This window comes from Lagopus muta, chromosome 15 (assembly GCF_023343835.1).
Source record: "Lagopus muta isolate bLagMut1 chromosome 15, bLagMut1 primary, whole genome shotgun sequence".
Taxonomy (NCBI): Eukaryota; Metazoa; Chordata; class Aves; order Galliformes; family Phasianidae; genus Lagopus; species Lagopus muta.
The window spans coordinates 1,303,998-1,327,643 of NC_064447.1; the positions used below are offsets into that span (position 1 = coordinate 1,303,998).

Consider the following 23,646-nt stretch of genomic DNA (forward strand, 5'->3'; position numbering starts at 1 on the left):
ACGTGATGTGATACCAAATGACAACAATTACAGTACAGCTTAGGGCTGACACCAAGGCAGAAATTTACTTACACAAAGTCCTCAAAACCTGGAACAGAGCTCTTGAAAATGCCCAGTCTGAGCAGCCATTCAAGAGCAAAGATCCACAGAGGAACATAAATTTCCATCCTCTACCATTCTAATATTCCTGCTTATTTGCCATCTTATAGCCCTCCATTTACCTTCTTTAACAAGAATCTTACATCCACTACTGAAACTAGACATCATTCAACAAGCCTAAAAATGGGGATCGTACAAGATGACAATGTTGACTTATTCTTGGAATATTCTTCTATACCACCTCCCAGACATGGTGTATACAAAACCTCCTACAAGCTAACAAAGCACAAACAATTAAAGGAATTTTCTTCTCCTTTTCAGTCTTTGTCAGTCCCTCTCTTGTAAGGCATGGAGCAGATCCATGCACATCTACATTGCTGGTTGCTGGCTCACACTACCAACTGCTGGGACGTGCTGGATTCTCATGGATCACATGAAGGTTTATGTCACAATTAATTTTTCAGCCAACTGGAGTTAAATCTTGCAAGTTAAAAAATCCTAATCTGCTAGACTACAAATATAGCTGTTACTTAAATGTCACCAGCTGCTGGGGCGGGGAAAGTGATTCAAGGGGAAGGAAATTCTGTACCTGTAAACCTCATTACTGACGATAGGCTTGAAAGGCACTGAGCCTCTGATCAGCTTGCTGGAACGTCCTCGCTTCCTTAATGGCAAAGAAAAGCAGGGCAGAACTGTCCTCTCACGTTAAAAAGAGAAGCTTGGAAGTTCATCGTGTTTCAAGGTGAACCTCAAGTTCCCTGTGCTGCTTGGAATGTGTCTCTTTAAAAGTCAGGGTTGAAGCAAATGTGAAACATCTGTTTTCAGATATATGTCCTGATATCGTAGAACCACAGCATGGGTGGGTGGGAAGGGCCTCCCCACCCCTGCCATGGACTGGCTGCTCCCCCCCCCTCAGATCAAGCTCCTGGGGTCCATCCAAGGCCATTGGCACCTCCAGGGATGGTCACCCACAGCTCTGGGCAGTGCCAGTGCCTCACCACACTCTGGGTAAAGAATTTCCTCCTCACATTTCACCTCTTAGTTTAAAGCCATCTCCCTTGTCCTATCGTTATCAGACCACGTAACAAGTTGGTCTCAATCCTTTCTTTTATCAACACCCTTTAAATAGGTCCCTGTGCCAGGGCTGGAGCTGGATGCAGTGCTGCAGGTGGGGGCTCACGAGTTACAGACAGCACTGCATTCATTTACTGACCTTGGGAGGCACTTCCAGCAGCACTGGTAGCACTGAACCTTTTGACTCACGTCAAACACAGCACACACAACTATGGGCCCCCGATGGGGTGTCAGGAGAGTCACTGCCTTCAAGTTGGGGAAGTTACCACGTGTTTACCCACTGCAGACCCCGCAGACATGCCCGTTCGGAGCTGGGATTTCCTCTGCCGCAGGGCACATCCCTTAGGATACAGCTCAGCTCATCCCCAGCTGGGGCACTGTGCTTCCAACCACTGCGTGGCCCAGAGCTGACACCGAGGGTTTTCTAAAACCTGTGGCTGTGTTGAAAGACTTCCAGATTCTGCCTTGTCCTAACAGGAATGCATTCACTACCCTGCACGGTATCGCAGCTTGGCTGGCCATCTATTTTACCAGCAAGTAGGAGGCCCACGCCTCTTTGCCATCTGTCACCACTCATTTTCCATTGCTTCTGAGAACAACCTGAGAATAACCCCGCTCTGATTTAGCTCGATGAAGCAGGAAGCCCTCGGAGTACATCTTTCCTACATGGTCTGCTTACTACTCTGTTCTACCCTCACCCATCCCACCTTCCTGCGTTTTGTGGCATTAATTCTGACTGTTTGCTTGCTCTGTTTTGGCTGCCATGAGTGGACCGCTCAGTTTCCATGAGAACAGGGAATCTCTGGAAATGGCTTGTAGTTCATTTAGTACAGTCATGTGCAAAACCAAATAGAAATTCATAAGAAAACAGGTTCTACCTTACTAGACAAAGGCTTAGATGAGTGCAGTGAAGGACAGACATCTCTAGATCCTTTTGGACATCAGTTTAAAAGACAGGAGAGCTTTCTCTGGTGGAAGATGGGATAACGGAGGGTGTCTGCACTGATGCTGACCAACCACGACTTGATCAGAGTCCATTTAATAAGTTCAGTGCCTGTAAAGAATCCGCAAGGCCTCCTGCTGGCACCGTTTCTGTTATTCTCAATCTCCACCTGAATGCTTGCCCATCCTGGTTAGGTGGTGTTTTCTCTCCATCAAAGCAGGTTTCATGCCACCTCCCTCCCACAGCAGCACCAGCTGCCTGCTTTCTCAGAACCAGGCAGGAAAGCCAGCAGAAATTCTGGATGTGCCTGCTTAAGAAGACTGATGTGATCTCCAAAGGAGCTTTTGCTGCAAATCCTACCTCTGCTAGACAATACTGAGGATTTCATTTTCCAGAGATCCTAACTCGGCACCAACCTACACTCACTTTGAAAGAGACAGGAAATGCTCAGAAGGAAAAGAATGCTGCTCCTTCCCTGAGCAGGTCCTCCCTCAGCCCAGGAGAGAGAAAAGCCCTGGTGTCCACCCAATGCCAACTCTTGGGGGGCACAGAAACGACACCTCCATCACGCCACGCACCTGGGGAACCATGCCCACTCAAATCCTGCCCCAGAACTGTCCCAGCACAATTGCATGACCATAATTACAAACTCTGCCTTTCTGGCACTGATGCTGTTCAGGTGATGTTGAAAAGCTTTCCATTGTGCTTCAGGAGGAAGATGATGTTATTTTGCAACGATGCGTTTTCACATGAAAAATCATTGCTATTTTTGATCTGCAGCAGATCTAATGAAACTAATAGCACTGACTTTAGTAAATGAAAGGTGCCAGTAAATAAATAACCACTGGAATTACTGCCTCCACTCATGCGCTCTGCACAACAGTCTCACATTTCGTATGTTTGCCTCTCTCCCTCCACGTGGATGCATTGATTCCAAATAGCTCAGGCAGCTCTGGACGAAGAAGGAACGATGATCTCTTAGGGAGCTGCCTGGCTCCCCAAAAAGGCTGTTTATAGCAGCACCTTCAATGCTATGAAAAGAAACCTTTCTCTTGGTTCTTTGGCAGGCTGTGGTTACCGACATCAAGGTCTGTCTCTCCTCTATGGGGACGGCTTCGTCCCGGAGTTCCCACCTGGACCCAGAACGTGCTCACTGACACAGAGGGGTATTGGCACTGCAAGATACGTGTCTCAAGAATGAAGACTATAAACAGCTGCTAGCATAAAGTAACACAGCCTTGCATAGCTGCCATGCATCTCTGTCATCTCAAGGGCACAACCTGATGTATTGCAATGAGGATAACGATAAAAATATAAAGGCATGCATCTTGTTCCATTCCCTAAATAAGTGCCTTGGCCAAATAAGAGAATTCTGCAGGTTGCCAATAGCAACTCTCATGTTTTCAGAGCACACTGTGCACCATCTTCATGCAAAGCAGAAAAATTACCCAAGTCTCTCCCATGGCTCAATAGCCCGTGTTCAGCCTAGGCTAGGCCAGGTGCCTGCAGAGCTCCTGTGCCCTACCACAGCATATCCTTGCCTGAGCAAAGTGGCCAAACACCACTGCCTGTCAGAAAAGTGGGAGACTTTTACAGATAAAAACGTGCCTGATCATTTCTTAAAATAAGGAATGAAACCTGTTTCTGTTCACACAGGAGGGGGTGTTGTTTAGACAGACACACACATGCACAGATACTAACAAGAACGTTAATCTCTTATACTTGCAACATATATAAAAGTAAGGTCACACACAGGTTCCTCTCACTGACTGCTCAATGTTGCAAAAATATGGAAGCACTGTTATTCTTCAGAATAGTGAGGCTTTCCGCCCAACTCTTCCCCATCCAAATTTATGGGCTGTGCATTTCCACAGGCTTAGCTCCCCAAGCAGGAGCTGTAGGTCTGCTGGGGCCTGAAGGTTTGGATGGGCCTCGTACCTGAACCCTTGTATGGCTTGCCAGATGTGGAGAGTAAGCTGCTCCCTTTCCTGAGTGCTCCACAGCTTCAGACATCGCACCGGCGCTTTTGTGCTGGTGATGGTGGGACCTCTGGTCGTGGTGGCCCTCCCTTTTCCTGGCGTCTGTGTCAAAGACATGGGTTAACCTCTCCAGGTAGTGCTCCAGCTCCTCCTGGGTGTGCTCCAGTTGCTTGCCAACGTTACTGGGAAAAAAGGAAGAGGAAGGTGGAGGGCTTTTGCTTTCCATCTCTTTCTTGACCTCCTCCACGTGTCGGTTATGCTTCATTAGATAAACCACGATGACAAACAAGATCAGGCACAGATACACAACCCAGACTTCTTCCATTTCGGTGGCTAATGCTTGTCAATGTACTCGAAGGGAAAAAGACAGATGTGCCAAACACAGTAGGTGTGTCAGTATCCACAGGAAAGGACTGTTGCCAGTAATCGAAGCACCACAGTAACGTAATGTCAACGTTCAATTTTCTAAGGCAGTATGGCTTGTAAACTTTCCTTCAGTTCCAAGTACGAATGCAGCAATGGTGGACAGCAAAAGAAAATTTAAGCAAAGAAAACAGAACTGTTTTGTCCCTGGAGTAAAATAACTTCAGCAGAAAGATGGAGGATCATCTGTCACAGCTTCATATGTCTTAGAACAGCAGTATTCCTCCTTGGTTTTATTAAGAAACTGCAGGTACAGTGCTTACTACTCTTCAAAATTCTTTTCTTTTTCTGTCTTGCTTGAAGTGGTAAGGTTTTCTTCTTTCTAATTCAAACAGAAGATAAGGTGGGATTGGGTTTTTCCTCTCCTGTGGAAGATCACGGATTGTTTTATCCTTTGGGGGTCATGAGGTGCACACCCAGCACTCTGCAAACAGCTGTCAGAAGGGAATCTCAGTTGCTTGAGATTGCTACAGATTCGGTAGGCCTGGTTTTGTTGGGAGAGGGGCTCCCAGGCCTCCGGAGGTGGTTCCAGCTGCACCTGGCGGGGATCCCTTGGAGAGCCTTTGTAGGCTGCCCAGCAGTGGCTCTGCCCCCCAGCTGCTCAAGGCAGAGGACAGGCAGCCCAGGGACCAATGAATGCATGTCCACTGACCGAGCCCGAAAGGGGATTGGAAGAACTTACCAACCACAGTCAACAGCCAAAAGGGAAACAGCGACAAAATCTGCCAGGATGGGGCCAGCCTGTAAGATGGGAGGGCAGCCACCAGCCATCAGCACCGCTCTCCCCTCAGAGTCAGGGTCTGCGTGGAATGGGATTGCGTTTCCTAACCTTTGCTAGGGGATCTTTTTACAGATGAGGCTGCCAAGCCTAAAAGGAGCAGAGATCACACTCTGCTGCCTCTGTGTGTTAATGCGCTCGGTCTCACTCTTCTGCCGCAGAAACAACTCCAAAATTCCTCACTTTGTTCCCAGAACTGAGATCTTTCTCTTGCTTTGCCAAGGCAAACGGTCTGAGAAAAAACAGTGTCTTGTCATCCTCCACTTCTGCTGTCCCAAGACCAAAGCTATTGGTCAGGATCCACTCTAGAGGCACTGTTGTACTTTGCAGCCCCTTTTTGCCTGGTTTTTATATTTTTTCCTGAGGTCACAACCATTCTGGAGGCTCTTGTGAGCAGTTTGCTGGTACAGGCCTGGCCTGCAATGGGTGCACTAGATTTTGGGGGGCACCACCAGAGGGATATAGAGCTATGAACCTGCCTGCGCCTCTCACACCAATCTCAAGTGGACGGCACAAAGCTTAGGACAGGAATACAGGCAGAGACAGGTCAGCACTAAGCGACATTTTCTACCAAAACTGGACACATTTCTCTTTTTCCCACTGCTGCACACTGTGAATTCTGTAGGGTGATATCTCTAGCTACACGTATTACAGCAACTAGTAGAGCTAAGCCCTCCCCTAGATCTGACACTGCTGCAATAAGACATCACAAAAGCCAGAAATGTCACCAAAAGTCTAAAGAAAGTAATGGTACAAAGGGGAAAACAATTCAAATGTCATTAAGACTGCATTACGACCTTCATGAAGAGGAACAGACTGATAGAGAAGCAACAGCATTTCCTAACCTACAATAATATTATTTCCTTCGAAATTAATGAAATGGTAATGCAGCAGAGATGCTACAGACACTGCAGAGCTGACACAGACTACCTGTGGAACTGACACCCAAACCCTGAGCCTAGCCCCAACCCTAATAACTCCAACCCTAACTGAAACCCCGACACTAATAACTCTAACCATGGAATCATAGAATGGCTTAGGGTGAAATGCCATGGGCAGGGTTGCTTACCATAAGACCAGGTAGCCCAGGGCCCCATCCAAACTGGCCTTGAACACCTGCAGAGATGGGGCATCCCCAGATAGGCACCACCATTGGTGCTCTCCAGGCAAACCCTGGGCATAACCCTTTGGGCATAATCCTAATGCTAATAAAATTAACACTAACCCAAACCTGAATCCTAACTATAATAACCCTAACGTTACCACTAACTTCAGTACTCTAAACATAACCCTAAAATAAAGGTAACCCTAATCTTACCCTCACCCTAAACCCACCTCTATCCCTAAACTCTAATCCTACCCCTGATGCTAATAACCCTAACCATGATAAACCTTACTCTAAACCCTAACACTAACTCTAATACCCCTATCCCTCTACCCAAACTCCAACCCTCACTCCAATAACTCTAACCCAGGCCAAGCACGGCTATGAAGAAGTCCTGCAAAAGGAATATGTGTTGGCTTTGCAAGTCAGTATTATATAAAAACCTCTGAAAAACCACAGCAGCCTCTCACCTCTGAGAATGCCTTTTTTTCCCTCTGCTTTCCTTGCAGATAACATGGCTGGATTAAGTCACACTGAATATTCAACTCACCGGTATCTCTATTCTAATAGTGGATACCTAAAGAAAAGAGACCGAAGCAAGAATGTGTAAGGATGCTTCCTAGAATGCTCCTGCAGCCTTCCACAGCACAGGAACATCCCGTGTCTCACCAGCTCAGGACTCATCTGAAAAAAGAAAGGAAGAAAACCAAAACTATTTCCCAGGCATATTCTGCATCACCAACTAGGTAAGGAAAGAACTGAGGCTCTGAGCTCACATACAGCATGCCATTAATCTTAGCAAATGGCATGAAAACGTTAAAAGTTTGAGATCAGTGCAGCTTTCATACACTTAATCCTGGAAATAAAATGAATCCTGGTTGTTACGCAGAGTCAAAATGCCTGCAGTACTTCCCAGCAAACCACAAGGATCACCTAAACTATTGGCTTCCAGACTGAAGTCTTCTTTCTCATCTCTACCCACTGCACATGCTACTCACGTTCAGTTTCTCGTTATGCCCTGACAGTCATAATTTAACATATTTTAAACAAAAAATACCCTGGCAGATGCAACAGGCTGCTTAGTAATAAAATCTATTTCTTTTTGTAGGCAGCAGGAGTTTTTTTTTCCCAAGTCTTTCTCTGTAAATGTTTCCCACCAACACTCTGTTGCTCTCAGCACATGCTGGAATCTGCCTACACTTCCATTTCTTGCTTCTCATACAGGATGACTGACTGGACTATAAAAAGGAAGGAAAGCACTGTGGCCCCAGGGCACCTGATACCACATTTCCTTTTAAAGGACTTCTGTTCCCCCAGCTTTTTTAGGCTGAGTGGGGAAGAACTTCTGCATGAACGCAGGGCACGGGCTGACTGGCTGAAGCAATACAGAGACCCAGGAGACACACATTCAGCCGATCAGAAAGCAAAAATTTAATACAAATCAAATGCAAGAGAACCTTTGGGCTCCCACAGCTCTTTTCACCACCACCCAAAGTTTAGCACACAACTCAGTTATCCTCTGGGCTACTTGAAAGTGAGCTCAGAAACACAAATCTTTCCCTGACTGGAAACTATTGCTCTAACATTCCTAGGCTTGAACAAATCAGCATCTGCTGTTCTAAGTCAACACCTGTCAATTAAATAGATGAAAGAGCAAGGATGATTCTCACTCATTTTTGTCCCAGATTCTGAACTTTTTTATTCTATGAATAAAAGTAGCAGTAATTACACACTGCCCTGTGCTTCCTTGACACCAGAAGCTGCATGGCACAGCTGTCAGGTGGAATGGATTCATCCAGACAGCCAGTGCATTTAGATTGCCTCCCCTCTTCTCCCTCTGCAGAAACTGGGTCTTCTTCACAGAGCATTCCGTTTTGTGTGTGCTGCTTTCTCACTTGCTAAAAAAGGCCTCCTCTACTTGAAGGCAACAGGAGAGTGGGAAAAACTCACAGTATAAGAGACATTCTTAAGTTAACAGAAATTCTGCAGGAAGAAAACCAGAGCCTACCAGACTCCATGCTGCAAAGGTGACTTTCTACAGTGTGAGCATGGAGGACTACTGGAGTAGATTGAGTCTTGGGTTCATATGCCAGGCTGGCAGATCTGTTTTGCACCTCTGAAGGCACTCAAAAGGAGAATCCTTTCCATAGGAAATAAACTGGGATTCCTCTGTAACATTTTCTATAGCACAGCATCCTTCTTAAGGAGCTTTAGCAGAGTTTTGAGCCATGGTTCCAATCTAAAAGACTGTCCTAGAAGAAATTAAAGCGAAACTCTTCTTGAGAAACCGTGAATTTGAATGTGCCTGTGTCAGGTGTGTCGGCTGACTCCGGAAGGGATCCTGCTGATCCTTGGCTTTTACTGCATGCTCCAGGGCGCTTCCTGATGACCTGGCATTTCTTGTTCTGCACTTCCACGATCTTGGCAGATTTTGCATCTTAAAGAGGGGAGAAAACAGCAGGAAGGGATTTTATTCACTTCATATGGCAAGCTCCCACACTGCAGAGCTGTACGTAGGGCGGGAGCAAAGTCCCTTCCTCTTTAATTTCCCCCTGCATGCAAAGTTTCCCTACCACATAGCATAAGCTTCAGCTGTTTGCACAGCTCCTCCTCCATCTTCTTCCTGTAGTCTCCAAATATGGCTCTCATGATTTGACGTTTCTTCACCAGCGGAGCCTTGTCACTGCGCAGCGTCCTGATTGCACGGACAGCCTCCTCAACTGGAGCAGCACAAGGGAGAAACAACTCAGTTTAAGATTCTCTGAACCCTCCAACAAGGGAGATTTCTCATTTATTAGAATACTCACCCTGCTTGGGAGTGGATTTCTGTGTCTTCAAGCCAATTTCCAGTTGTTCCACACACCAATCCACCTCTTTCTGCAGCTGGTCATCTGACTGCTATGGAACAGAGTGAGCACAAGGAAATAAACCACCCCAAAATTAGAGCAGCAGTTGCTAAACAGGAAAAAATCAAGCTGCATAAAGGCAGGACCATCCCGAATTTCAGGCTCTGGAGATTACAAGCTTCAATACAACTTCCCTGTTGTCTATATTTTCACTGGATAAACTTAAAGCACTGGACAAACGTTTAGTTGCAATTCACTGTCTCTGTCTGATGGATTTAATAGCTGGCTGTCACTCAGATGACACAGTGGAAAGCTGGTCAGGACCATCCATAAGAAAGAAGCTGTAAATTCAACTTACGGATGAGAGGAATAAGCATTAACAAAACAAAAGGCTACCCAAAAACTTGCCCAAAATCCAACAGTAAGCAATGGACAAAATCAGAAGCTGAGCCCTGGTGTCTCAGCCCAAGTGCTTGCTCAACCAGAAATGCATGAAGTCAAGGGAGACGAAGCCCTCAAAGATGGAAGAAGTCCTAACAAACACAGCCAGCGAGTGGAAAGGAAAAGAGCTGCATCCTACAGCTGAAGCACAAAAGTTCTCATGCTACCTCTTCCTCTTCCTTACAGCAGTCTCTTTCTAATGAATGGGATGGGATTTGCATCACTTTCAAATCTTTTCAACTCTCTGATATTCAGCAGTGTTTACTGGCAGGGCTGTTGTTCAAGAAGCAGATAATGCATACATATAATACAACTTCAGTCTAAAACATTAAAAGCAACTTCCTTGCAATTTTGTGTCTCAGAATTGCTCAGCTGGCAGGGTTTAATAATAACAACTACAACAATGCTGAAAAGAAAAACAAAAGGAAGACCTGGACCATAGCAGAACATCAGAAAATCTCACGATGTGTTCAGATCAGAGAATCTTAATGGTGTCTTCACATAACTTGCAACTTCAGCTGAACTTGGGCCTGCCTCACGGTGGGAGCCTTCCCCAAAGTTCTCAGGCTTTGCACTGCAACGTGCCATAGCCACGGCTGCAGCACCTCAGAGCTTTCCTATGTGCATTCTGTGAGTAACTCATCCTCCCTGATAAGGTGCCAGTCAAGAGCACAGTGCCTCCTTCGGTGCCCGCTGACACCAGCACGGCACTGGCTGATGACAGTTCTTGGTTTATGTTAAATAAAACATGACACCCAGCTTCCCAGGATTAGGATTACAACTCTAAACATCAAATGCTTCAGCACAGGTCTGAAACAGAAAACAAAGGAGCATTACATTTGTTTCCATTGATCAGGCTCAAAAGGGAGAAAACTGCTGCTCCAAGTCAGCAGCAATCTCTGTCTTTCACATTCATCTCAATTCATGTCATATACTAACTGCACTGACATTAAGTTTCTTTTTTACTGAAGGATTAAAATTATAGGATCCCATCAATATTTGAATACCTGAGAGGTCTCATCCTGATGGGCTGCATCTTTATTCTGGCATCCATTAGCTTCCACCTTTGCCTTCCTCTTGGTCTCAGTTTCTTTCACGTCTTTTTTACTGACAGATGCATTTTGTTTCTTCTTCTTTTTCTTCCTTTGTGCAGCTCCCTCTGATGCTGATTTCTCTATCACTGTGCTATCCCCAGGGGCACTCTCTGGCTTGGACATCTTTAGTGTGACATGGCTTTCATCCTCTCTGGGCACAGCACTCGCAGTTTGATCCAAGTCAGACTTCTCCAATGCTGAAATCTGCACCACATCTACTGACTCAGCAGGCACTGCATTATCCAGCACCTCACGATCTGCTGCACCCTCCATACGTTGGCTGGCTGGAACTAATGGGACCAGAGGACAGTCTTCTTTAGGAATGGCAAAGCTGAAAGACAACTTGGGTTCTTGGCCAGAGGCAGCAAAACTCAGAGCTCCACTGCAGAGTTCTTTTGCTCTGTGGTTCTTACACTGGTTTGCATCTGCTCAGCAGTGCTGACACCAGGGACTGCTTCCAAAGGTGCACCAGCTGCTTCTGGGTCTGCTTTACAAAGCAAAAAAATCAAATTGGGTGTTGTAGTGAGATGATGTGAACCCCTCTGGTTTTGCCTTAGAAATCTGGTCTGACTGTTCCCCACATGACATACCTTCTGTAGCCTGCCCACTGCCTTGCTGTACTTCCACATCAACAAGTTTTGTGCCTAGAAAAGAAAAATAATGTTTCTATCATGATGACTGTTTCCTACTATGGGGATGCCATTGCTACTCCCCCTGTAAAAGCACTGCCAGAGAAGCAATCCAACCCAAAGCTGTGAGATGGGAAATTCACAGTAAAGAGCCAAACAGCACCACTCCCCAAAGGGACTGCACAAGCTCACCTGCCTTCTTTGTGCTCTTCCAGTCCTCAGCTCTTTCAAGATGACAATCCCCAAGCACACAGTTTATCACTTCTTGCTTCTTTACAAAAGCAGTCCCATGGGAGCACAGCACCTTGAGAACATGCTCTGTCTCTTCTGCTGCACTCAAGAAAAAGACGAGAGAAACAAGAAACAAGTTATGGTGGGCCCTAAAAAATCTCCCATGAGACTCCAATGACCGAGTCTCTTCCGAATGTGTACTGTGCTTACACCACCTCTGATTCATGACAGTTAGATGAAAATAAGCTCCAAGTGCTTCTAGGAGCTGAAACAATACCATGAAACATCCTTAACAGAAAAAAAAAAAATAGACCCTTTAGCATCTTACCATACATATGTGAAGAATCTTACAGTGAGGCAAATGTGCAACTAACAGCACTGAGGCTACTGACTGCTTAACAACCATTCCCTCGGAGCAACTGAGAAATCCAGGAGCACAGCACGGTGTCTGTTCTCTGGGAAAACTGGGGAAGAGCTGACTGAGCAGCGAGTACACCCTAAAACACAGGACTCTTGCTTGAGGCTCACACAAACCAGCCAAACAAACGGTATCTTGCAGGAGCACTGCAGATGTAATGCTGAACATCCCACGTTATGAAAGGAGTAATGGCTCTGCATGAGGCAGAAGCACCTCAATGGGGCTGTGGTCACCCAAAAAAGTGGGACGTACCTTCATAGCCCCTGGGTGTCAGCACCCTGAGCACACACACCTCCAGCTGAGTTTAGCTGGCCGCAATCAAGGACTGCTTGCCACTAAGAGCAATTACAAAGGGAGAACTAGAAAAACCCTCAGAGGAAGTGCTCCTCCCCATTTGTGAGCTATTTTTGCTGAAGATCTCATAGCTGGCCTGCCTGAGCTATGCTGCACATCATTGATCCAGGCCATGATCTCAATCCTGATGGGATCTGCCCCATCACCACAGATTTCTATGGCAATCTGCCACTCCACAGCCTGGCTACCTTCAGCAATGCTGCTTCGTTCTCCTCCCTCAGGCACTGCACAGATGGGCCCTTTTCAGCCAAGTCTGCCTCTCGCTGCCTTGCTGTGAACAGCTTCTAGAGGCCATTCCTGCTGCCCTGTGGCAGGAGCTTGAAGGTTGAAACACAAGACATGGGGGTGAGCAAGCACCCTGACGCCCCAGCACAGTGAGTGGGCACGTGTTAATTACTGCTCCATCCTCAGGTGCACCAGCAAACGCTCTGCTAGGCATCTTACAAAGGGCAACCACGCTTCTTCCCTAGACACTGAGTGTGAGCCATTCGTAGAAGCAGGACACGTCTTCACACGTTAACAGATTCTCCTGAAAAGCATTTCACAGATTTTGTCTTTCCCCTTCAAACCTGAAAAATGAAGCCCAAGCCTCATAAAGATAAACTTACTGGTGTTTAAGGGCCTGTTTCTGATTCTGTATTTCTCCAGGTCTGGTAAACTAAAGTAGAGCTGTAGCAGAACCAACCGACAGGCAACCGGAGATGAAATAAGAGACAAGGCAGAACACAGGGCGATCCAAAGCCATAGGGAAAAGAATAAAGCAGCTTACAGACAGCTCTGGAAGTTCAACGCCTTAATCACAGACCAGCTTCGTGTCGTTTCGCATTAGGAACAAATCCCGTGTCACGCGAGAACAGGACGGAGGAAAGAAAGAACAGAACAAATCTGGCCACGCAAGGCTGGAATTTGGCTGCGGATGGTGAAAGAGGCAACGCACCTGGGGCCGGGGCCACGATCTGCCCACGGGAACCTCCGGCTGAGCGCTCGGGGAAGGGCTGTGCCTGGCTCCAGCGGGACAGCCGGCACACCGCGTGTGAGCCCCGCAGCCCCGCCGCACCCCGCGCAGCGCCGCTGTCCGCCGCCAAAAGCGTCCCCGCGGCGCGCCGCGCCCTGCGCCTCCGTTCCGCACGCGCCTCCGTTCCGCCCCCGCCCTCAGCTCGATCTCCCCGCCACCCCCGGCCCGCCCGCTCCCCGTCCTTCAGATTTCCTTTTATTTTTATGACACTTTTTATTCGCATTGCTTTTTTTCCGCCTTCCCCCCCTCTCCCCCCCCGCATCACCGCCGGCAGCCGAGGCGCAGCGCTTGCAGCGCAGCCCCGGGTGCCGCTCCCGCATCGCCCCGTCCCGGGGGCTGCAGGCGTGATGTACGCGAGGCTGGCGCCTGGGCGGCAGGCAGGACGCGACACGGGGCCCCGCTGACGGCGGGAGGCTCCGGAACGGCGTCAGTCCTGGCTCGAAATGCCCAGATGTCAGGGAAAGAGCTGACAGCCAAAAACGGAAGAAGACAATAATGAGCAGAAGATTAATGAGCTATCAGCAACGGCCTTGAAAGGCCAGAAGGTGGCTGCAGTTCTCCCTTCTCCACGGGGCTCTCTCCCTCCAGCTCTGAGCTGCCCACTGCCCATCTGGATGCATCCCTGAAGCAAGTGTCCTCCTCCTCCCAGGGCTGGAGGAGGCGGGGGCTGTCCTGAGCCTGCAGAACCCAGCCAGGCGTCAAGCAGAGCTGAGAGAAACGTTGATTTCCAGGGCACGACAGCATCTCTGTCTGCAGACAAAATCATATGCTGTGGGCTCCACACCCATGCAGAGAAAAAGGCACAAAGGACCAGCAATGCCTCGTTTTCCTGGGTTTGATCTCTGCCCTGAGGATTCAGCCCACACCGATTCACAGCCCCGCAATGGCACCAAGTCAGTGAGCTGCACCAGCCTTGCTCCAGGGAACACAAGAGGGAGGGCCGGTCGGTCAGAATGTGGTCCTCAGCTTCCACTGACACAACAGGAACTTTGTAATGGGAAGAGCTGCGAGCTGAACTGGTGGCTGCTGACATCCTGCCAGTTACAGCTGCCCAGGAGCAAGGCAGCAAAGAGAGGGATGGATATGGCTTGAGTCTGCCTTAGGCACAGGCAGGTTGTGTGCTGCATAAACAGTGCAAAGGCTGGGACAGCTTCACACCGCTATGAGATGGACACGTGAGCACCTGTCTGGGGACTCCACACAGGACAGCTGTGCAGTCTTTCAGGTCTCTCCAGAGACTGACAGTCCCTCCTGATTTGCTTGTTCTCCCCACTCCACCAACTGAGCACCAACAGAGTCATTGCAGGCATGGCTGTAACTGGAAGCAGTGGTTGCGCTGGAAAACACAGCTCTTTGGTATGAGGCTCCTTCAGGGGTGTTGCAGGAAGGAAGGGAAAAAAACAAAACAAGAGAAGAGAAGTGGGGTGGTTACCAAAGCTGCTAATCACAGTGCCAGGATGCCTTGGAAGGCACAGGCCAGCCCAGTGTCACATGCCTAAAGCATCCTGTCTCCAGACTTCCTCGCCCGCGATGTACGTGGCTTGCACGTGCAGGCTATCATCCAGCATCAGGAAATCTGCACCAGATAGGAGAGAAAAGAAACAGCTGTCAGAGGAACAGAGGAAGAGCAACTGGGGCAGCTGAAGCTGGCTCAGAGGAGCTGGGCTCTAGGGCTGCCTCCACACTGAGGAGTTTCTCCCCACTCCAGAAACAGGGCAGGACTGCAGTGTAGAACCATCCTTGCTCTGCTCCAAGCTCATCTGAGATGTGGGATCTTCTCCAAAAGGCTCATGAAGCATCACCAGCACCCACAGGAAAAAAAAAATCACCAAAGCAAAAGCCCAAAGCAGATCCTGGGCAGAGTGAGGGTCCCCAGTGCCCCCAGTGAAGCAGCAGAAGCATCCTGCATTTATAGCAGGCCCTACTTTTCTCCAGCATGCAGAAACCCTTCCCACCATCCCCATAACAGTACCTGCATCAGAATCATAATTCAGGGTCCCCTTTCTGTCTTCAATCCCCAAGAGCTGGGCAGGATGCAGAGATGCTGCCTCCAGCGCAGTCTCCACTGAGCACCCTTGGAGGAAGAAGCGTTAGTGCAGCAAACAGCCTCATCAGCAGAGCAGCCCAGTCCTTGGCTAAGGCAACTGGTGGCACTGCGGGGATCTTTGTGACAACCAAACCCATGTGCAGGGCCCCAGCGTCTTTGTTGGCACTCTCTGTGTCCTGTCCTGGTACAGTAGAGCACTAACACTGATCTGACTGCTACTGCCCTGAACTACAGGGCAGGAGGAGCTGGGAGGCCCAGTCACAGATGGCTGGAGCTGGGGAGGGGAAACATCTCTAAGGGAAACAGTAGGAAGAAGAGAACTGATTTCTTAAGGTACAGGGTGGGGAAAGTCGTTCACTTTTAGGTATGGGAAAAGAGCAGAACAGTTCAACCCTACTTAGTGCTGCAGGTTATAATGAAGCACCCCTCCTAAAGGTGTTTGTCTCCAAGGCCAGTACCACTGATGTCAGCCCTTCTCCTCGTGTCTCGGACAAGAGGGGACATCTATAGCTGAGCAGACACAGCTGGCAAGAACAAGACTTCTTCACGGGGAGGAACAGCTTGTGGACAACGCTCACCCACCTGTAGCTTCCAGAAAGTGTCGCACACACGTGTCCATGGTTGCCACACTACCACTCAGGGTCTTTGTGCCTGGGAGAGAACAGGACAGCACTGAGCAGAACCCCAAAGGGGCAGAAATCCTGGGTCATGTGAGGAGCAAGTTGAAGGGCTCTCAGCCACTGCTGAGGAGTAACAGAAAGAGGCAAGAGCGTTCGTGCTGGCAGTGAAGGAAGACACATGAAGATGTCACCATGCAGCTCCCCTGTTAAGACCAGCTGGACTGGTTGAAACTCTAGCTCACAATGCAGGCACCTGCTGCCAGAGACAGAGGGAGGGAAGTGACAAAGGAATAGCCCTCCAGAATATCTTCCCAGTCTCCAGCTGTTTGCAGATTAGGGAGCTTACTTAGCAGAAAGTGATGATGCTGCAGTAAAGACAAGGGACAATAAATAACAGTGGGATTTCTTTGTCCTTTCTGACCATGCACCAATTTCTAGCATCCACCCTACTTGGCAAGGAGATCAAAGGTGCTGCAGACAAGCTAAGAATTGTCAAATTCCTCCTCACTCCAACAAGACAGGTCAATTTTCCTTTTCATGAGATGCACCACTCTCCTCGCAATCAAGTTATGGCAGAGATATTAAATGATCAGGCAACAAAACCCAAGATGGCACAAGCGCTGCTTCACGCTGACGAGCTCTGCAAGGTGTGCTGAGCTCTCCAGGAATAGGCATGAGTGATATGACTGTGTGCAGCTCTTTGGCAAGAGGCACCTACCTGCAATGTAGGTGTTGAGGCCATCGATCTCCACCACCTGCTGGCCCAGTGTATGCCGACCTGGTGCCAGCCCCATGCCAGCAATAGCGTCCGTCACCAGCACCATGCCTGAGGAATGCAAGGAAACAGGCTGGAGCAGCTTTGCAACTAATCCCACTGCATTATAATCTGAGCTCTGTGCCATGCCAACCCCCCCTGAGAGGTACCAAGACATCTCCAGCTGCATCCAGCTGAGGTGACAGGCTGCGGATTAAGACTTCTTTCAGACAGCACGATAACAAGCCACAGCAGTGGTGGGAGATGGCACAGCATTTGTGATGCTGGTGACACCACGCTGCTGCCACTGTGTGGGCACAGTACGGCCTACCTTTGGGGTGGGCTCGATGGGCGATCCGCAGGGCAGCAGGGTTGGTGTGGATGCCATCAGAGATCATGCCGTAGAAGACCCTCCGCCCAGCAGGAATCTTATCACTTGTCAGCAGCCCCACGATCCCAGGGTCACGATGGTGGAACTACCCAAAGTGGGAGAGGAAAAGATGATGGGTGTCACACCAGGACTCGCGGGCTGAGACCCTTCCTGCTGTCATCTCTATCAAACAGTGCCTGGCAGCTGGGCACTTCATCCATTATCAAGCGTAACCAGGCAACCCCTCCAATTTCAAGAGACTGCTACAGCTTTGACTCTCTTAAGTCAGGCAGTAGAAGCATGAAGCCAGAGGTTCTGTGCTGAAATTCCACTGCAAGGCCTGGTACAAAACAAGTTGATGATGCAAATAAGCGTTTGTGGGGAGCAAGAGAGAAAGCAGTGAAAGCAATGCTGGCACAGGACAAATGCCCTTGGCAACTCACCGGCAGCATGGCATTGAAGAGGTGAGTGATGAAGGTAGCACCGTGCTGCACAGCCTCCTCAGCCTGGGAGAGGTTAGCCACCGAGTGACCTGGAACAGAGACCGCTACGTGATTCTTCTGCTCATCTCTGCATTTATTTTCCCAGAGGAACACCCAAGAGTAAAGATGCTCTGTTAGGGCTCTGCTCTGAAGCTCCACCCTGGGCTTAGGTGAGCACCAGCCTTGTTGCTGAGCTGTCTGACCACAACCAGTGGGGACTGGCAGGAGGGGATTCACCTGAACACACTGGTCACAACAGTCACAAACGCTGCCTTGCTCCTACAGGCACTGGGGAGAGTTGCCTTCTGGCTGGGCTACAAGTCCTAGGATTTGCATTTCTGCTCTCCTCAGATATTTCAAGGCTTTATACAGAGAGGTGTCAAAGACGTAGGGAGACAGTAGGCAGTTCTCCAAGAAATGAAATGTTGATAAAACAAAACCCAGAAAGAAAATGTTGTTTTCCCTAACATGGACAGCAGATCTGTTGCCTTTCTTTGATTGTCTTTACGTGACTGTGAGACAAGATATCTCTGCTGCACAAATACCCAACTGAATTAAGGTTCAGTTTCACCTTGAAGAAAGGGTGGTGGGAGTGGTGGGAGAGGTCTTCAGCTCTTCTAGTTGTATAACCGAGTCATCAAGACTCAACAGCAACCTTTGGAAAACAGTATTGCCTGTCAAATAAGGCCTAAAGCTGCTGAACTTCAGAGTTTGAACCTTTCCAAGTAGTCAGCCTGGAATTACATCCTTATTAAACTGAACGTTAAAAAAAAAAAGAAAGGAAATTATGACTGCTGTTCTTTCCTGTGTTTTCCCAGCACCAGTGCTACCCTGTGCAAAACTACAGGAGCCCTTCGACCAACCTTCTGTTTGCAGACAGGGTGACAGATTTACAGCATCAACTGAGTTCCCTGTATGTCACACATCTGTCACCCTCCCTGAAGGCCAGGAAAGGGGTGACAAAAGGAAATACCACCCAGCCCAGCCACACAGAGACACCATTAGAGATATCACAGCCCTGGGCTGCCCGACCCATGCTGCATGTGACACGGACAGACCGAGCCTCCCCCCAGCCCTTACCGAGGGAGACACAGATGCCTCGCTTGGTGAGTTCCTGGATCACCTCATTGCTCCTCTTTATCTCTGGGGCCAAGGTGACAATGCGGATGCAGTCCAGGGACCCGTAGGTGGCAAGCAAGTCCTGGAAAGCATTTTCCTCGAAGGTGCGGATGCAGTGCTCTGGGTGTGCCCCCTTTTTCTCCTTGCTGATGAATGGTCCTTCCAGGTGAGCCCCTGCTCAAAGGGGAACAGAGTCATCTTTCTTCCTCTTCCAACCAAGGAACAAGAAACCTGCCGTGTCCACCCTGCTCCAGCCAAGCTCTTCCCATTCTCCCACAGTAAAGCAGAGTTCAGGTAAATCAGAGCTCAGTACAGCAACAGAGGCAGCACTGGCCAGCCCTATAGCCGTTACTCTGTCAAACCCCATAGGGCTGATGGCAGAGCACACTGCAAAGGCTGGGGACAGGTTCAGGGAGACAGCAGGCCTGTGCCCACCTATGTATCCCTGCCACCGAGAAAGCTTCAGCTCCCAATTCTTCTGTTCCTAAAACAGCTTCTTTTTCTTAAGAAGGAAAAGGATAAACAACAGGCACCAAATAGGACAGTGACAAAATCACTTACCCAGGATACCAGCTCCGTGAGCTCCACCATTTCTTACACTGATCTGGGGAAGAATCTATAGAAAGGGGTTAGTCAGACACCTCACATACACAGCACTGCCAAAGCAACCCAAACCTTGGGCTCCCACAGAGCTGCTGCACCACCAGAAACGAAAAGCCAAGCAGCTCACAAAGGAAAAGCAAGCTGCAAGCCCCTCTGTGCAAGGTAGCTACCTGCTGGCCTGGGAAACACTGCTGCCTCAGTGGTGTAAAGCTTAAGGGCAAGAAACCTGGGGCTGTTCAGGTCCTTATGTCCACAACTCATCCACTATGGCAGCCGTCTCATTGTCTGAAGATGAGGCTGAGGAACCAGCCTTGGCTCTCTTGTACCAGCATCAGCTCTTTATCACCCTAAGGATAAGAGGTGGAGAAAGTCACTCACCTGGTGGTACACAGATGGAGGGGATGTCACCAGGGTGGGACAGAAGGAGGTCACTCCATGGGAGAGTATTTTCTGACCGACCAGGTCAATCCCTGATCTGAAATCATCCGTAGCCAGGGAGAAATCCACCCCAAAGCCTCCTGCACCATGAACAAAACAAAGGTGAAGCCGCAGGATCCGCAGCAGCCAGGCAGTGCTGCCCAGAGCCCCATCTCCAGCCCGGGCCCAGCAAGGCACTGGGGCTGCACCTGACGATTCCCAACCCCAAAACGCTGTGGAACCATTTGGGGTGAGCAGAGCAAGCCTCCAGCTTTGCACAGCACAGCCTGGAAGCAAAAAGGCTTCACCAGCACTTCTGCCCCAAATTCCCGAAGTTCTGACAGCGCAAACCCAGCCAACGCCATCCATTCCCCCCAGCACAGAGGAAGGGGCAGCGGCGTGCACCTCACCGTTGATCTGCACGTCGATGAAGCCCGGGGCGAGGATGCAGCCCTTGCAGTCCAGCTGGACGTCGGCAGAACCCTTCTCGTCGAAGAAGAGTTTCTCGGGGTTGAGGATCTTCCCCTCCCGCACCCACAGATCCTCCCTGCGGGGACACCACGCTCACACCACGCTCACACCCCGCCCGGGGCCCCCCGCACCCCGCGTGGTCCCACTCACCGCTGCAGGCGGCGGCCCCGCAGGAGGCGGCAGTTGGTGAACTGCACGATGGGGGCGTCCGACACGGATTTGTTGGACGGCATCGCCGGGCCGAAGGAGTCGACCCGCAGCGGGGCTGCGCGAGGGCAGGGCGGGACCGCGGAACCGGCGGCCGGGCCGGGGCCCGGCTCCTCCCAGCGGCCCCGGGCCCACGTTCGGACCAAAGGCAGCAGCCGGGCACAGAGCCCGGGACCGCCGGCGGAGGGCGGCGGGCAGAGGGGAGCGGGGCGGGGCGAGGAGCCGCGCTTACCCCGGGGCACCGCCGGTCCTCTCACGTGAGCGCTCCGAACGGCCGCCCCGCCCCGCCCCGCCCCGCCCCACACATGACCGGCCCAAGGGCGCCGCCATCTTGGGGAGGTGGCAAAGGGCCGCCGCCATCTTGGGGAGGTCGCGGTTTCTCCTCAGCCGCCGGCGGGCAGGGAGCTAAATTCAGATGTCAAAAGTCACAGAATCACAGAATCACAGGGTTGGAAGGGACCTCAAGGATCATGAAGCTCTAGCCCCCTGCCGCATGCAAGGCCACCAACCTCTCCATTTCATATCAGCCCAGGCTGCCCAGGGCCCCATCCAACCTGGCCTTGAACACCTCCAGGGATGGACGGGGCATCACAGCCTCTCTGGGCAGCTGTTCCAGCACCTCACCGCTCTCATAGCACACAACTTCCCCTGACATCCAACCTCAATCTGCCCTCCCTCAACTTCAAACCATTTCCCCTCATCCTGCTGTTATCAACCCTTTCCAAGAGAAGGTTTTGAGGTCTTTCCCAACCATAACAGCTCTGCAATGCCACATCTGAGCTCCTGTGGAGGCTGGCAGAAGCGTACGCCGGTGTTCCAGTGCAGCGTGCTTCAGGGCTCTTGAGAAGGTGTGCAGAGCACCAGTAGGAAGGCTGTGATTCCTGGGGAATCCCACCTCAAACACAGCATTTCAAACACGGCGGGCTGGAAGAAGCGGGAGGCAGCGGGCACCCATCTCCTGCATGGACCACGGGAGCCGTCTCCTCGTTACCTCATCCCACACAGCTCCCGCTGCCTCCTGCCTTGAGCTCAGATTATGAACACTTGGGGCAGAGTCTTTTTGCCATTGAGTCTGTGCTGATTCCAGTTTAGAGCCCTTTAGTGCAGAAGGTGGCCCAGAGGATCAATGCCAAAGGACTGAGGCAGCCCTGGTGCCTTCATCTCCACAAGTTAGCTGTGTTCCCAGCCCTTGTATCACCCAGACAAGGCTGCTGCAGCCCCCAGTGAGCCATGCATAGCACAGCTCCCGGCCCATCCTTGCTGTCAGAGCCCTGTCACATCTCCATGCTGTTCTCCCCAGCATTGCTCAGCGAGCAGCCCTATGCCAACGCCAGTTAAATGGCATGGAAATGTTACATTCGAGTATTCGTGTTTTATCAGGCAAAGTTCAAAGGCCTGGAAGGTCAGACAAGAGGGATTAGTGGTTCCTAATGGCTTTTAAGTCTGAATTTGTGAATAAGTAACTCTGGCTTGAGTGGCTGCAGCGGCTCGTTCCTCCCCAGGGAATGAGGAGTCTGCCTGGAGGAGCTGCTCTGCTTTGTCCTCGTGCATTGCACCCGCATGTGACTGCCTGCTGCAGGCATGTGTACGGCGTGGGGCCGAGGGGCCGTGCTCACTGTGAAGGGAAGTAGCGCTGCAGGCTGTGATGCATCCATCCTGCTCGTGGTTATTTACCTCCTGAAAGGGAACCATAGGCAGATGCAGGCCTGCTAATAGCTGAAGGAGTGGCTGATGCTCAGCCCCAAGAGCTGGCAGTGTGCTGGAAATTGTGTAGCTGCTCAGAAATCTGGCTAGGCACAACGCTACACCACAATAACTACACGAACAAGATGAAACCATAATTGTTTATTGGCTTGGGCAAAGTAAGGTTTCTGGAACCCCTCACTTCGCTGTTCCGCTCTCAGCTTCAGGGAAAGAAAGTTAACTGTGACCTGGACATGTAAGTCATTCCTTCTTTTAAATGTTACTTCTAAGCTGACAGCATTGCTGTAGGCAGGCTGCTCCGGTCATCTGACAAGTTTGCAGCAGCCTGGGAGAGAAGACAAAGCTATTCTGTGCTCTAAGTGCCAGCCCCGGGCTGTCCTCACCAGCACACCATGCCACCAGTGGTCCTTCTGATGTCTGCATCTCTGTGGGCAGAAGGGAAATCATGTCTGACCGCCATAATGTTAAACTTTGTTCTAATTAAAGCAGCATCCCCACCGAACTCTGTATTTACTCCTAGATGTCTGCTTGCAGACATTCCCTTCCATTCTCTTTGCTCCATGTTGCTGCAGCAGTGTCCAACCAACACTTGCTCTCGTTGTATCTAGTTCAGTGTCCCACAGCGTTGCAGAGTCAATTACCTCGTCCAGAACTGTGTCTAAGCAGGGTGCTGATGTGAGCTCCTCTGATGAATCATGTTGAGAAAAGATAAATGAAGTGAAATGTAATGGTGCATGAACATAACATCCCCGTCTAGCCAGGAAGTTAATGTAGAGATCAGCATTTAATACTGTACTTATTCCACATGTCAGTGCTTGTCTGCACAACAAAGCTACCTTTCAGTGTCAGCAGGATGCCAGTAAAGGCCATTGAAATGGAGAATGATGTTAGTTTATCCCAAGAAAACTACATACAGCCTGGTTTGGGAATGTGAAGCTAGGAGTGGCTTCAGGTGGGTTTTACTCATCGTGGTTGAATTATCCATCCTCAGGGGCACCCAGCAGCACGTCAGTGAGAATGACTTGTGGCTTTAGTACCGCTAAAGAGACTCCAAAACCAGAAAATTAGAAAATGAATCCTAACAATGTATCTCAGGCCTGTTTATTCAAGCCAGTAACTTTCTTAGGGCAGAAGCACCCTTCCAAACAGCTAAATTCAGATGTCAAAAGGCACACAGAGCACCCAAACGGCTTACAGCCAAATGGCATTTTCACATGCATGCACATGCTGACAGCATGTGTGACAGCATGTTGTGACAGCAGTTTTCCTTGGCAGTGGAAGAAACATCCAGGTAGTTACACGTGGTAACGTCCACTATAACAGAGCTTGCCATGGGGCCCAGCCTGCCAACAGCTTCACCAACCCTTTGGCAAAACATCTATGATGAAAGCCAGAAGCGAGCCACTGAATCACAGCACTGGGA

The 23,646-nt window shown here is 49.9% G+C and overlaps 2 protein-coding genes across 9 annotated transcripts; both read right to left on the reverse strand.

Annotated features, from left to right (window-relative positions):
* Window positions 1-6,871: 6,871 nt before the first annotated feature.
* Window positions 6,872-13,527, reverse strand: C15H8orf33 (chromosome 15 C8orf33 homolog). 5 transcript variants are annotated; one of them, XM_048961852.1, is made up of 7 exons: window positions 13,352-13,527; window positions 11,604-11,738; window positions 11,373-11,426; window positions 10,696-11,269; window positions 9,209-9,299; window positions 8,975-9,121; window positions 6,872-8,838 (listed from the first exon to the last, which is right to left on the reverse strand). In XM_048961852.1, the coding sequence occupies exons 4-7, from the start codon at window positions 11,053-11,055 to the stop codon at window positions 8,654-8,656; spliced, it is 783 nt and encodes a 260-aa protein (XP_048817809.1). In that variant the 5' UTR covers window positions 11,056-11,269; window positions 11,373-11,426; window positions 11,604-11,738; window positions 13,352-13,527; the 3' UTR covers window positions 6,872-8,653. The 5 variants fall into 5 exon arrangements, with proteins under 5 accessions (XP_048817809.1, XP_048817807.1, XP_048817806.1 ...); XM_048961850.1 differs by having other exon boundaries at window positions 10,696-11,266; window positions 11,604-11,741; XM_048961849.1 differs by having other exon boundaries at window positions 11,604-11,741.
* A 91-nt stretch (window positions 13,528-13,618) lies between these two features.
* AMDHD2 (amidohydrolase domain containing 2) lies at window positions 13,619-20,791 on the reverse strand. 4 transcript variants are annotated; one of them, XM_048962179.1, is made up of 12 exons: window positions 20,463-20,791; window positions 20,252-20,388; window positions 19,803-19,942; window positions 19,383-19,437; window positions 18,783-18,995; window positions 17,664-17,752; window positions 17,182-17,326; window positions 16,815-16,922; window positions 16,059-16,127; window positions 15,402-15,503; window positions 14,925-15,005; window positions 13,619-14,796 (listed from the first exon to the last, which is right to left on the reverse strand). In XM_048962179.1, exons 1-12 carry the CDS (start codon window positions 20,543-20,545, stop codon window positions 14,651-14,653), a joined length of 1,368 nt encoding a protein of 455 aa, XP_048818136.1. In that variant the 5' UTR covers window positions 20,546-20,791; the 3' UTR covers window positions 13,619-14,650. The 4 variants fall into 4 exon arrangements, 2 of the variants coding, with proteins under 2 accessions (XP_048818136.1, XP_048818137.1); XR_007380083.1 differs by having other exon boundaries at window positions 14,638-14,747; window positions 14,862-15,005; XR_007380082.1 differs by having other exon boundaries at window positions 14,654-14,765; window positions 14,862-15,005.
* Window positions 20,792-23,646: the final 2,855 nt, after the last annotated feature.